At 45.1% G+C, this 15,166-nt stretch overlaps 1 protein-coding gene across 7 annotated transcripts in view; it reads left to right on the top strand.

Annotated features, from left to right (window-relative positions):
* Positions 1–15,166, top strand: part of SUSD1 (sushi domain containing 1) — a 105,413-nt gene that overhangs the window by 61,727 nt on the left and 28,520 nt on the right. For all 7 annotated transcript variants that reach the window (XR_014711682.1, XM_084628425.1, XM_084628427.1 and 4 more), the window contains 2 exons: positions 2,347–2,441; positions 4,817–5,003. Coding sequence is in view for 6 of the 7 variants with exons in the window: in XM_084628425.1 (XP_084484551.1) it covers positions 2,347–2,441; positions 4,817–5,003 (282 nt within the window). In the remaining variant the exon portion in view is untranslated. The remainder of the gene's footprint in view (positions 1–2,346; positions 2,442–4,816; positions 5,004–15,166) is intronic.

Here is a 15,166-nt window from a genome sequence, read left to right as displayed (position 1 = left end):
CCTCCTGGTTAACCTCCTCCTAGCCTTGGCTAAAATAGGCATCTATAAAACCAGAGAGGGGAGGTTGGCCCATGAAGCGTCCTGCGATTGTAGGGCCTTTTTCCGATCCTTAGTACATTCACGTATCCGGGCGGAGTTCCTCTGGTCTGCGTCCACAGACTCCCTTGACGCCTTCGAGGAGCGGTGGGCGCTGTCCGGGGTTTTCTGCTCGGTGACCCCGTCCGGTTCCCTCTGTCTGACCCTTTGATTGAGGGGAAGAGCGAGAGACGCCAGCCCCAGCCGTTGCCGCTGTGGATACCATCATTACTGTCATCTAGGAGGGGTCCTATAATACATGGGTGTCTACCCCCCCCACCCGTAAACCGCCCACCCCGCAGCCGTGCCCATCTTGCCGGGCACTCTCAGAAGAGGGATAATTGGTGACACTGGGCGCGGCACTAGGTAACTCGAGGGGGTGGAAGACCACGAGTGTCGAGGAAGCCCCTCCGCTCTAGGCCACCAGGTAACTCAGGAGGGTGGAAGACCACAAGTGTCGAGGAAGCCCCCCCGCTCTGGGCCCAGGCTAGCCTGAACACTTCTTCCTCCTGAAAGCTGCTGTGTTATACCTTCTGTTCGCGTTGTTTTGTTGCATAGTTTGTTTTGTTTCTTTGGTAATTCTTTGTAAGTGTTACAAATAAAATTCTTTTCTGTTTCAAAAAAAAAACAAACCACCTTCCCTGTTACCTTACCCAGGGAACAGGGACCTACTTAACCTGGGGCTAATATATCAGCCTTCTATCACTCTCCTGTAGCCATCCGGCCGGACCCTGTCACAATAGTAAAATTTCAAAGCTGTATTAAGTCAATGTTCAGTTGTAAACTTTTGAAAGAACCCCCATAACGTTTTGTTCAGAGTTACAAACCACCTCCATTCCCGAGGTGTTCGTAACTCTGAGGTTCTACTGCGACTGGCGTTGTTCCCTTCACGCACATCTTTATGCTTAAGAATTGCAATGGTGCACCATTTTTTTTCATTGTGGATGTGCTGCAATGGCTAAGCATAACTGTATACACTAAGGATACTGTATCGGAATTTCTTTGCCCTTGTTTGTCCAAATGGTACCCTCAGAAATCTAAGTGTTTTTGAGTGTGATTGTGAAGTAATGAATATTTTAAAATACCTTCCTGATAAGCTGATACTCCATGTGCTAAGTGTTTTTGAGATACTGTTTTTGAGGAATGTAACCTATATGAATACTACTGTTCTTTCAGTGGAAAGGTAGGTCTTAGTTCCTAAACAAAGTTTGTGTATGTTGTTTTTGGCTCATCAAAGCCTGAAACATTTGATGTTTAATATTTTGTTTATTCACGGAAAGGAAGAGGCTTTTTTGGAATATAAGTAGTTTGAGGAATCTCTGCCCCCAACTCCACATTTTATGAAAATGTAAAGCCAGATTTTCAAAATTGCTTATCACCCATCAGCTCTCACTTAGGCACTTGCACAAGTGGCCAGGTTTTTAAGATGTGGGAATACTGGGCATAGTTGGGTACTGAGCACTTTTGAAAATATGACCCCACTTGTGAGTGATGAGCAGTCTTGAAAATCTGGCTCATAATGTTTGTCATCTGCATTAGTGGTGCAAAGAGTTGAGATGAGCTGAAAGCAAAATACCCATTGCACTCCAGTACCTACCGCATTGCTCCTCTGGGAAGGTATCTCCAGCAACCAATGCACTTGTACCACAGCAACAGCCAATTGGCACTTTCAGCTCTGCAGTAACACACATAGAATTTACCACTGTCAATAGCGATTCCTTTTGGAAGTGCCACAAAAGCCCTGGTGTAATTTGACAAGAAGCCAGGTGCCCATCCTTCCCTACTACTGGTTTGATGAGAACTGCTCCTATTGTCTGTGTCTTTTTGGCCTGTACGTAGCAGGGAGCAGGTTTTAAAACAGAAATATTTGATGAGTGGAAAACGCTGTTTCCCCAAAGCTGTTGCTTACCGCTATTATTTTGATTGTAAAAGGAGAGAGCCAAGTCGCCCTTCTAAAAGTGCATCCTCTCCTGGACCTTAGGCATCTGAAGTTTACCTTAATTTGTGGGGAGGCTTTAAAATTCCCTTTAGTACTATGTTTGGTTTTTTTATAACTGTAATTTCATTTAAAAATTTTATACCTGATTTACAATATTTGGGCACTCAAAAAGGAATGAGGTTCCACTCCCTCCTAATAACACTGGATCCTCTAAAGTAAAAACAGACTCAGACCTTATCATTTAAAGCCAGTCATGATCAATAATGTTACAGGAAGATTTTTTTAAAATGTTTTTAGTTATGAGGCTTTCCCCTGTCTCACTCTCTCTGCAGTAAAGGAAGCCTTCAGTAATATGCGGATACTTAACGACACCTGCTTGACATGGAGGCGAAGCATAAGGGGCGCTGATAGGAAAGAAATCTATTCAGTAAGTGATACATATTTTGTGTATCCTCCACTGTGGAACCTCCACTGAAGCTGTCTGTGGTGGGCCCGGGACTGGCTGCTTTTATCTAAAGTTTCCCGCAGTTAGAAATTATCCAGAGTTTATTGCATCCCTCTAGCTGAGGGACGGCCTGTGAGAATTAAACAGAGCATGCAGTCTGTTTTTTTCTTACTCAAATAACTGAGAATTGATAGGTGTGAAATTGTTTCTTTGGAGTTATTAACATTACGACTATTTGAGACCAGAGCAGTGGAAAATACGCATGACTACAAGCATACGTACAAGCCCAGCTGTCTATAACTTGGTTCTGTGAGGGACTGGGCATTCTCATTTCATGTGGATGTAGCATACTTGGACTTTCAGAGAGCCTTTGGCAAGGTCCCTCACCAATGGCTCTTAAGCAAACTAAGCACGCAAAGGAAAAGGGGAAGATCCTCTCATGGATCAGTAACTGGTTAAAAGACAGGAAACAAAGGGTAGGAATAAATGGCCAATTTTCAGGGGAGAGAGAGGTAAATAGTGGTGTCCCCCCAGGGTTCTGTACTGGGACCAGTGCTGTTCAACATATTCATAAATGATCTGGAAGGAGAGAGAAGTGGCAAATTTTGCAGACGATACAAAATTACTCAATATAGTTCAGTCCAAAGCAGACTGCGAAGAATTACAAAGGGATCTCTCAAAACTGGGTGACTGGGCAATAAAATTGCAGATGAAATTCAATGTTGATAAATGCCAAGTTGTGCCAATTAGAAAACATAATCCCAACTACGCATCCAAAAAAAGAGGGTTCAAATTGGCTATTACCACTCAGGAAAGAGATCTTGCAATCGTGGATAGTTCTTTGAAAAAATCCTCTCAATGTGCACCAGCAGTCAAAAAAGCTAACCATTTTAGGAACCATTAGGAAAGGGATAGATAATAAAACAGAAAATGTCATAATGCTTCTATTTAAATCCAGGTACGCCCATACCTTGAATACTGCATGCAGTTCTGATCACCCCATCTAAAAAAGGATATATTAGAACTGCAAAAAGCACAGAGAAGAGCAACAAAAATGATTAGAAAAGAAAAGGAGTACTTGTGGCACCTTAGAGACTAACCAATTTATTTGAGCATAAGCTTTCGTGAGCTACAGCTCACTTCATCGGATGCATAAAGTGGAAAGTACAGTGAGCAGATTTTATATATACACACATTCCACTTTATGCATCCGATAAAGTGAGCTGTAGCTCACGAAAGCTTATGCTCAGATAAATTGGTTAGTCTCTAAGGTGCCACAAGGACTCCTTTTCTTTTTGCGAATACAGACTAACCCGGCTGCTACTCTGAAAAATGATTACGGGTATGGAACAGCTTCCGTATGAGGAGGGATTAAAAAGACTGGGGGACTTTTCCACTTAGGATATCATAGCGATCTATAAAATCTTGACTGGTATGGAGAAAGTGAATAAGGAAGTGTTATTTACTCCTTCTCATAACACAAGAATCAGGGGTCGTCCAATGAAACTAACAGGCAACAGGTTTAAAACAAACAAAAGGAAATACTTCTTCTCGCAATGCACAGTCACCCTGTGGAACTTGTTGCCAGGGGATGTTGTGAAGGCACAGAGTTCAAAAGAAAATTAGATTAGTTCTTCAAGGGTAGGTCAATCATTGGCTATTAGCCAAGGTGGTCAGCGGTGCAACCACATGATCTGAGTGTCCCTAGCCTCTGACTGTCAGAAGCTGGGAGGGGATGATGGGATGGATCACGCAATGATTGCCCTGTTCTGTTCATTCCCTCTGAAGCACCTGGCAGTGGCCACTGTCAGAAGACAGGGTAGTGGGATAGATGGACCATTGGTCTGACCCAGTACGGCTGTTCTTATGTTGACTTCAGTAGGATTTGATAGTAATGAACACCTTTCAGGATCAAGTGATAACTGCACAGCATGCACGTGGGTTCGCTTTTGTAAATGTACTGTTTCTGCAATGAAGATACATGAGTAGGCTGCTGGTTTCTGTTGGCTGGCAAACAACCGGTTTGGGGCTGGGCTTCCTTTACCAAAAAAAAAAAAAAAAAAGAGGACGAGGGGGGAGAGAAACGAAGTGCAAGAACTAGCTTTGTTATAGCGTTGTTAAAGTTTAGCCACAAGCATGATGTGTCTTCATAAAACCTGGAAATGTTTTGATTATAGTAACGCTCAACAAATTTAATACAGTATGTTTGTATGCACATGTAGATTTTCAACAAGGATATGGTCAATTACTACTTCATAAAGTTTATGATGAATGGTTTAGTTAGAGAATCCCACAAATTGAACCCAGACGAAGTGTCAAAGCCTTCCATTTTCAGCACTGTGATTGTTTCATTACAGTTTCACATACAAGGTCGACGTTGGTATCAGAAGGAATTCTTTCATGAAAGGGCCTTTAACCTCACCATTTACGGACAGACTCCAGAGGTGTGTCTTGATTTGCACCCAGGCACCAATTACACTGTGAATATTTCCACGGCAGCTTTGGATCTTTCTGTGTTAGTTTCCATGACAACTCCAATTATTGGTACGTCCTGCTGTTTGTTTTTTTTTAACAAGATGACCACTTGAGTGTGAGTGCTTCGCCTAAATGGTAATATTGACAACTGATTTGAACTTAGTGTCTCAGTGTAGATTGTTGAAAAACTCCTGCCTTGTGCTCAAAAACGGTAATCTAATTGTTACAGATTTCATGCTGTTTCTTGTTGAGTCAGCAAATCCCAAAGCATCGGGACAATGGCTGTCATGTGTTTTTAAATGTCAGTTCAGCATCACAGGGTAACTGGAGAGGAAGGATGGGCCAGTGATTGGGACTCTAGCCTGGAACTCTGGAGACCTAGTTCAATCCCCTGCTCTGCCATAGACTTCCTGTATGACCTTGGGCAAGTCACTTAGTCTCTGTGTGCCTCACTTCCCTATCTGTACAATGGGGATAATGGCACTGCCCTGCCTCACAGGGGTTGAAAGATTGTGAGGTACTCATACTATGGTAACAGGTGCTCTATGAGTACCACAGACAGTTAGTGCTACCAATGGTGACATTAAAAGGTATTCCAGAAAAATGGCATGGTTGGTAGAGGAGGAGAAAGAGCATGTTATGCTTTTATTTTAATTGTCATTTGCTTCCAGAATTTTTGTTCCATAAAGAAAACTGCTCTAATAAAAATCTTCAGCCTTTGAGCTCATTTTGATTCCAGTTAAACTGGTTTAAATTAGGACATTTTTGTACTGTTTCTATGCTGAAAAGCTTCTGGGTTAGATTTAAAAATACCAACAACACGGTGAAACACTAGCTTTGGTGTTGGCAGCAGACAGATGAAACCTAGCAAGCTCTTTGAATTTTGTAACTATGTTCAGCCACTAGGTGCAGCTGTTTATCTGCTGGATGCCCAATGAAGAACTAGGGAGTTGTTTATGTGGTATTTTCCAAATCATTAATACTTCAGTACTTTATTAATAGTAAATCTTAGCTTTTAAGATGTCATAGAAGGGGGGAAAAAATCTCTTCCTTGAGTGCGAAAGTTCTTGTGTAAGGCACACAGTGTTCTGGATCACTTTAGCGAAGTACAGCAATTATTGGACGATTTTTTGCTTGGAAATTGCCTAGCTGTCATTCAGAAGTAGTGAATTGTTGTATCTGTTCATGTGTCTTTTTAAAACAAAGCATATCCTGGAATTTGATTGCTTGAGATGCTTTTGAATACCCACAGTTATAACCTGTAGGCATTCCACTTTACATTGTCACCCTGTAAGAGTTCACAGGCTATGCAAGAGTGGAGCAGTTCATTACTTGTTCAGAAGACCTGTACGGAATACTTTCTAGCAGGTGCTGCATGAGGTGGTGTTGATGATTTGGTACCTGGCATGCTTCTCTTTGAGCTGAGTTAGTACTGAATAAATGCGCCAGCATAGTCCTGGGTGAGGTATCTGTAGAGCCCTGTGTGGATACAAATGGATATCTATCTATCAATCTAGCTGGCTAGATTGTCGGGCTCAACGGGTAGTGATCAATGGCTCCATATCTAGTTGGCAGCCAGTATCAAGTGGAGTACCCCAAGGGTCGGTCCTGGGGCCGGTTTTGTTTAATATCTTCATAAATGATCTGGAGGATGGTGTGGATTGCACTCTCAGCAAATTTGCGGATGATACTAAACTGGGAGGAGTGGTAGATACGCTGGAGGGGAGGGATAGGATACAGAAAGACCTAGACAAATTGGAGGATTGGGCCAAAAGAAATCTGATGAGGTTCAATAAGGATAAGTGCAGGGTCCTGCACTTGGGACGGAAGAACCCAATGCACAGCTACAGACTAGGGACCGAATGGCTAGGCAGCAGTTCTGCGGAAAAGGACCTAGGGGTGACAGTGGACGAGAAGCTGGATGTGAGTCAACAGTGTGCCCTTGTTGCCAAGAAGGCCAATGGCATTTTGGGCTGTATAAGTAGGGGCATAGCGAGCAGATTGAGGGACGTGATCGTTCCCCTCTATTCGACATTGGTGAGGCCTCATCTGGAGTACTGTGTCCAGTTTTGGGCCCCACACTTCAAGAAGGATGTGGATAAATTGGAGAGAGTCCAGCGAAGGGCAACAAAAATGATTAGGGGACTGGAACACATGACTTATGAGGAGAGGCTGAGGGAACTGGGATTGTTTAGTCTGCAGAAGAGAAGAATGAGGGGGGATTTGATAGCTGCTTTCAACTACCTGAAAGGGGGTTCCAAAGAGGATGGCTCTAGACTGTTCTCAATGGTAGCAGATGACAGAACGAGGAGTAATGGTCTCAAGTTGCAGTGGGGGAGGTTTAGATTGGATATTAGGAAAAACTTTTTCACTAAGAGGGTGGTGAAACACTGGAATGCGTTACCTAGGGAGGTGGTAGAATCTCCTTCCTTAGAGGTTTTTAAGGTCAGGCTTGACAAAGCCCTGGCAGGGATGATTTAACTGGGAATTGGTCCTGCTTTGAGCAGGGGGTTGGACTAGATGACCTTCTGGGGTCCCTTCCAACCCTGATATTCTATGATTCTATGGTTACAGATATAAATTTGTATTCGCACAGGGCTGTAGGTATTTGGTGGAGAGGCATAAAAATTTGGTCCTGTCTGCTTATCAAGCAAGATCTCATTAAAAGGCCCATTTCACTTTTTTATAAGAGTAATGGGGTTTGAGTCACTTTCGATTTACCTCCCACATTTAAATTTTATAAAATTACAGAATTTAGGATTAATAAAACTGTACTAGACATGATAAATTGACCCCTACTGGATTGATTGCTGCCCATCAATCCGGCCAGTAATGTAGACAAGCCCTCAGATGGCTGTACTTTGGTGGTGGTGGAGTTATCCTAATTTGTATGCCACTTTAAGCTTGTTAAAGTGCTTTGTGGCCCTTTGGGATCAAAAGTCCTATATAAATGTAAGATACTTCAGAAGATCAAATGCTCTAAGGAAGCTGAAAGACTGAAACAAATGTTTTACTGCGGATGTACTGTAACTGGCCTAACCTTTGTTATCGGGTGATATAGCTGCTTGAGGTTGCGTGCTGATCTCTTTGGGGGAAGTGTAAGGGTATGTCTACACTACGGAATTAGGTCGAATTTATAGAAGTCGGTTTTTTAGAAATCGGTTTTATATATTGGAGTGTGTGTGTCCCCACAGAAAATGCTCTAAGTGCATTAAGTGCATTAACTCGGCGGAGTGCTTCCACAGTACCGAGGCAAGAGTAGACTTCCGGAGTGTTGCACTGTGGGTAGCTATCCCACAGTTCCCGCAGTCTCCGCTGCCCATTGGAATTCTGGGTTGAGATCCCAATGCCTGATGGGGCTAAAACATTGTCGCGGGTGGTTCTGGGTACATATCATCAAGCCCCTGTTCCCTCCCCCCCTCCGTGAAAGCAAGGGCAGACAATCGTTTCGCGCCTTTTTTCCTGAGTTACCTGTGCAGACGCCATACCACAGCAAGCATGGAGCCTGCTCAGGTAACCGTCACCCTATGTCTCCTGGGTGCTGGCAGACATGGTACTGCATTGCTACACAGCAGCATCAACCACTTGCCTTGTGGCAGCAGACAGTACAGTACGACTGGTAGCCATCATCATCATGTTCGAGGTGCTCCTGGCCACGTCGGCCAGGAGCGCCTGGGCAGACATGGGCGCAGGGACTAAATTTGGAATGACTTGACCAGGTCATTCTCTTTAGTCCTGCAGTCAGTCCTATTGAACCGTCTTATGGTGAGCAGGCAGGCGATATGGATTGCTAGCAGTCCTATTGCATCATCTTCTGCTGGGCAGCCATGAGATGTGGATGGCATGCAGTCCTTCTGCACCATCTGCTGCCAGCCAAAGATGTAAAAGATAGATGGAGTGGATCAAAACAAGAAATAGACCAGATTTGTTTTGTACTCATTTGCTTCCCCTCCCTCCCCCGTCTAGGGGACTCATTCCTCTAGGTCACACTGCAGTCACTCACAGAGAAGGTGCAGCGAGGTAAATCTAGCCATGTATCAATCAGAGGCCAGACTAACCTCCTTGTTCCAATAAGAACAATAACTTAGGTGCACCATTTCTTATTGGAACCCTCCGTGAAGTCCTGCCTGAAATACTCCTTGATGTAAAGCCACCCCCTTTGTTGATTTTAGCTCCCTGAAGCCAACCCTGTAAGCCGTGTCGTCAGTCGCTCCTCCCTCTGTCAGAGCAACAGCAGACAATCGTTCTGCGCCTTTTTTCTGTGCGGACGCCATACCAAGACAAGCATGGAGGCCGCTCAGCTCACTTTGGCAATTAGGAGCACATTAAACACCACACGCATTATCCAGCAGTATATGCAGCACCAGAACCTGGCAGAGCAATACCAGGCGAGGAGGCGACGTCAGCGCGGTCCCGTGAGTGATCAGGACATGGACACAGATTTCTCTCAAAGCATGGGCCCTGACAATGCATGCATCATGGTGCTAATGGGGCAGGTTCATGCTGTGGAACGCCGATTCTGGGCTCGGGAAACAAGCACAGGCTGGTGGGACCGCATAGTGTTGCAGGTCTGGGACAATTCCCAGTGGCTGCGAAACTTTCACATGCGTAAGGGCACTTTCATGGAACTTTGTGACTTGCTTTCCCCTGCCCTGAAGTGCATGAATACCAAAATGAGAGCAGCCCTCACAGTTGAGAAGCGAGTAGCGATAGCCCTGTGGAAGCTTGCAACGCCAGACAGCTATTGGTCAGTTGGGAATCAATTTGGAGTGGGCAAATCTACTGTGGGGGCTGCTGCGATGCAAGTAGCCCACGCAATCAAAGATCTGCTGATATCAAGGGTAGTGACCCTGGGAAACGTGCAGGTCATAGTGGATGGCTTTGCTGCAATGGGATTCCCTAACTGTGGTGGGGCCATAGACGGAACCCATATCCCTATCTTGGCACCGGAGCACCAAGCCGGCGAGTACATAAACCGCAAGGGGTACTTTTCAATAGTGCTGCAAGCTCTGGTGGATCACAAGGGACATTTCACCAACATCAACGTGGGATGGCCAGGAAAGGTACATGATGCTCGCATCTTCAGGAACTCTGGTCTGTTTCAAAAGCTGCAGGAAGGGACTTTATTCCCAGACCAGAAAATAACTGTTGGGGATGTTGAAATGCCTATATGTATCCTTGGGGACCCAGCCTACCCCTTAATGCCATGGCTCATGAAGCCGTACATAGGCAGCCTGGACAGTAGTCAGGAGCTGTTCAACTACAGGCTGAGCAAGTGCAGACTGGTGGTAGAATGTGCATTTGGACGTTTAAAGGCGCGCTGGCGCAGTTTACTGACTCGCTTAGACCTCAGCGAAACCAATATTCCCACTGTTATTACTGCTTGCTGTGCGCTCCACAATATCTGTGAGAGTAAGGGGGAGACGTTTATGACGGGGTGGGAGGTTGAGGCAAATCGCCTGGCTGCTGGTTACGCGCAGCCAGACACCAGGGCGGTTAGAAGAGCACAGGAGGGCGCAGTACGCATCAGAGAAGCTTTGAAAACCAGTTTCATGACTGGCCACGCTACGGTGTGAAAGTTCTGTTTGTTTCTCCTTGATGAAACCCCCTGCCCCTTGGTTCACTCTACTTCCCTGTAAGCTAACCACCCTCCCCTCCTCCCTTCGATCACCACTTGCAGAGGCAATAAAGTCATTGTTGCTTCACATTCATGCATTCTTTATTCATTCATCACACAAATAGGGGGATGACTACCAAGGTAGCCCAGGAGGGGTGGTGGAGGAGGGAAGGAAAATGCCACACAGCACTTTAAAAGTGTACAACTTTAAAATTTATTGAATGCCAGCCTTCTTTTTTTTGGGCACTCCTCTGTGGCGGAGTGGCTGGTTGGCCGGTGGCCCCCCCCACCGCGTTCTTGGGCGTCTGGGTGTGGAGGCTATGGAACTTGGGGAGGAGGGCGGTTGGTTACACAGGGGCTGTAGTGGCAGTCTGTGCTCCAGCTGCCTTTGCTGCAGCTCAGCCATACACTGGAGCATACTGGTTTGGTCCTCCAGCAGCCTCAGCATTGAATCGTGCCTCCTCTCATCACGCTGCCGCCACATTTGAGCTTCAGCCCTGTCTTCAGCCCGCCACTTACTCTCTTCAGCCCGCCACCTCTCCTCCCGGTCGTTTTGTGCTTTCCTGCACTCTGACATTATTTGCCTCCACGCATTCGTCTGTGCTCTGTCAGTGTGGGAGGACAGCATGAGCTCAGAGAACATTTCATCACGAGTGCGTTTTTTTTTTTCTTTCTAATCTTCACTAGCCTCTGGGAAGGAGAAGATCCTGTGATCATTGAAACACATGCAGCTGGTGGAGAAAAAAAAAGGGACAGCGGTATTTAAAAAGACACATTTTATAAAACAGTGGCTACACTCTTTCAGGGTAAACCTTGCTGTTAACATTACATACATAGCACATGTGCTTTCATTACAAGGTCGCATTTTGCCTCCCGCCACCGCGTGGCTACCCCTTCAACCCTACCCGCTCCCCGTGGCTAACAGCGGGGAACGTTTCTGTTCAGCCACAGGCAAACAGCCCACCAGGAACGGGCTCCTCTGAGTCTCCCCTGAAGAAAAGCACCCTATTTCAATCAGGTGACCATGAATGATATCTCACTCTCCTGAGGATAACACAGAGAGATAAAGAATGGATGTTGTTTGAACGCCAGCAAACATACACTGCAATGCTTTGTTGTACAATGATTCCCGAGTATGTATTACTGGCCTGGAGTGGTAAAGTGTCCTACCACGAAGGACACAATAAGGCTGCCCTCCCCAGAAACCTTTTGCAAAGGCTTTGGGAGTACATCCAGGAGAGCCGCGAATGCCAGGGCAAAGTAATCCTTTCACATGCTTGCTTTAAACCATGTATAGTATTTTAAAAGGTACACTCACCGGAGGTCGGGAAAAGCGGTTTCTCTGCTTGCTTGCTGTGAGCTATCTACAACCATCATCATCATCTTCTTCATCCCCAAAACCTGCTTCTGTGTTGCCTCCATCTCCATTGAAGGCGTCAAACAACACGGCTGGGGTAGTGGTGGCTGAACCCCCTAAAATGGCATGCAGCTCATCATAGAAGCGGCATGTTTGGGGCTCTGACCCGGAGCGGCCGTTCGCCTCTCTGGTTTTCTGGTAGGCTTGCCTCAGTTCCTTAAGTTTCATGCGGCACTGCTTCGGGTCCCTGTTATGGCCTCTGTCCTTCATGCCCTGGGAGATTTTGACAAAGGTTTTGGCATTTCGAAAACTGGAACGGAGTTCTGATAGCACGGATTCCTCTCCCCATACAGCGTTCAGATCCCGTACCTCCCGTTCAGTCCATGCTGGAGCTCTTTTGCGATTCTGGGACTCCATCATGGTCACCTCTGCTGATGAGCTCTGCATGGTCACCTGCAGCTAGCCACGCTGGCCAAACAGGAAATGAGATTCAAAAGTTCGCAGTTCTTTTCCTGTCTACCTGGCCAGTGCATCTGAGTTGAGAGTGCTGTCCAGAGCGGTCAGAATGGAGCACTCTGGGATAGCTCCCGGAGGCCAATACCGTCGAATTGTGTCCACAGTACCCCAAATTCAACCTGGCAAGGCCGATTTAAGCGCTAATCCACTTGTCAGGGGTGGAGTAAGGAAATCGATTTTAAGAGTCCTTTAAATCGAAATAAAGGGCTTCATCGTGTGGACGGGTGCAGGTTTACATAGATTTAACGCTGCTAAATTCGACCTAAAGTACTACTGTAGACCAGGACTATGAAGGTATGGCCCTCAATTTACCCACAGTTAACAAATGTTCCTGGTGAGTCATGGATTTACATTTCAGAACATAGGATCACAACTTCAGCTGGTATAAATTCCCATACCTCATTAACTTCAATAGAGCTACTCCAGTTTACTGCAGTTGAGGACCCGGCCCATAGATTCTGTAATGCTAGATGCCCTCTTACAGAGGCACATCATTCCATGGTGACCATGTTCCTCTATGGAGGAAATTAATAAGGGTAGAGAGCGTATTTAGTGTGAACCTGTGCCGTATAGTTCCCTATTAATGAAAGGTTGCTTTGTGCTCAGACAGAAAAAAGAGAGAGAATCTACAGCGTTGATGAATGTCTGTCAGGAAACCTACCCTGGCTTCAGATATCCTGAATGAGATGATTCATTATGCCCATAATGGGATGTGTGTTTACACAAAAATTGGAATTCAGCAGCTTGCTACTTTCCTTACCACAGTCAGCCTGGCAAGCAGATTCCTTTTTAAATAATTCTGTGATGAGCATGTGATTGTTCTTGTCTCCTGGCCAGTAAAGATGTTCTATTGAGTGGTTCATAGAGCATTGAAATTCTGTTCCTTTCATATTCCCAGCAGTGTCCTCCTTAGGCTGCCTTTTCTGCCTTCCCAGCTTGCATAAGAGTTCTTACCATGTGCTCACATAAGATAGGAGCCTGAGTCATGAGAAATGGTAGAGCAGTCATTGCCCAATCAATATTAAAAGATTGGTGATGTGAGCTTTCTGTGTTTTGGCAAGAAGGACAGTTTGTGACTGTTTCTCCTGCTCCCCTCCATTACCCCTCCCCAAAAAGGGCTATTAAGGTTGTACTGTTTCTTATTTCTCTGTCAGAGTTACTGATGGTGTATAGTCCCAAATGTGTTCTTCTCTTTTATAGATCATTCGTGAAGAAGATATCCTAGGTAAAACATTGTCGCTGACTATTTCTGAATTGAAGAAATGTCTTTTTTTTTTTTTTTTTTTTAATAAACACTCACTGGCATTTGAGAAATGGCTAGGAAGAATTTAATAAATACTGGTCTTAAATGAATAAGCCACAGCAAGGATATGCATCATAGAAGATTAGGGTTGGAAGAGACCTCAGGAGGTCATCTAGTCCAACCCCCGGCTCAAAGCAGAACTAACTCCAACTAAATCATCCCAGGCTTTGTCAAAACGGGCCTTAAAAACCTCTAATGATGGAGATTCCACCACCTCCCTAGGTAACCCATTCCAGTGCTTCACCACCCTCCTAGGGAAATAGTTTTTCCTAATATCCAACCGAGACCTCCCCCATTGCAACTTGAGACCACTGCTCCTTGTTCTGTCATCTGCCACCACTGAGAACAGCCGAGTTCCATCCTCTTTGGAACCCCCCTTCAGGTAATTGAAGGCTGCTATCAAATCCCCCCCTCACTCTTCTCTTCTGCAGACTAAATAAGCCCAATGGCTCTGCAATCACATCAGCCAACTCCCTTAGCACCCTAGGATGCATTGCATCTGGCCCCATGGACTTGCGCATGTCCAGCTTTTCTAAATAGTCCTTAACCTGTTCTTTCACCACTGAGGGCTTCTCAGCTCCCCCCATACTGTGCTGCCCAGCGCAGCAGTCTGGGAGCTGACCTTGTCTGTGAAGACCGAGGCACACAAAGGTAGTGACCCCTCACTCTTCTTATTAAAAATTATTTACATCAGAAATGAATAATCATGAAACTGAAGGTCTAGAAAGAGTTATTTGCCCTAAGGGAATGAATTCCACAGCATTATGTTTCCTCCATGAATAGTTTTGTGGTGCCCCTCTCATTCTGGGTTTTTGTCACACATTGCATCCCAAATGGAATTCCATAACCTTAGGGGAAAATAAAACAGCTTACCATTGTTCCGTTCATGTGCAAGTAGGAATAAAGTTAGGCTAACTCACCTAACTCCCCTCGTGGTTGGGGGATCTTTCATTTCTTTTTCTTTTTTCAAATGTTAAAAATTTCCGCCTTCCACTGAGGGAGGAAGGGACTGTAGGAGACATGTGGATTTACTGTGGATATTCCCTGATATTTCTGCTATCCTGACAGACCTAAAGGGGGTGATGAGTTACAACAAGAATTACAGAGAAATGATTTTCTGTTTCAGTGAAGCAGACAGGGGGATTGATGACAGCCAGTAATATAAATGTATGTTTTTATGTGACAGGAATTTAGTCTCCAATCTTGCAAATATTTATGTGTGATGTATTTAATTTTATATATGTGAGTAGCCCTATTGAAGATAATGGGACTGCTTGCATGAATAAAATTTAGGCACAAGGGTAACTGTTGACAGGATCGGCGCCATAAACTAGCCCAATGCAATTGTCTATGAGAGGTTGTATGTGAAATCCTTCCTCTATATATAAACTTAATCTCCTTCCAGTGAATTTTGGGATTTCTACAGGTCTCTTTTTTTG

This window comes from Lepidochelys olivacea, assembly GCF_965140295.1.
Source record: "Lepidochelys olivacea isolate rLepOli2 genome assembly, chromosome: 5".
NCBI lineage: Eukaryota > Metazoa > Chordata > Testudines > Cheloniidae > Lepidochelys > Lepidochelys olivacea.
The sequence above is the reverse complement of the archived record's forward strand: the minus strand, read 5'-3'. Positions and strand labels throughout refer to the sequence as shown.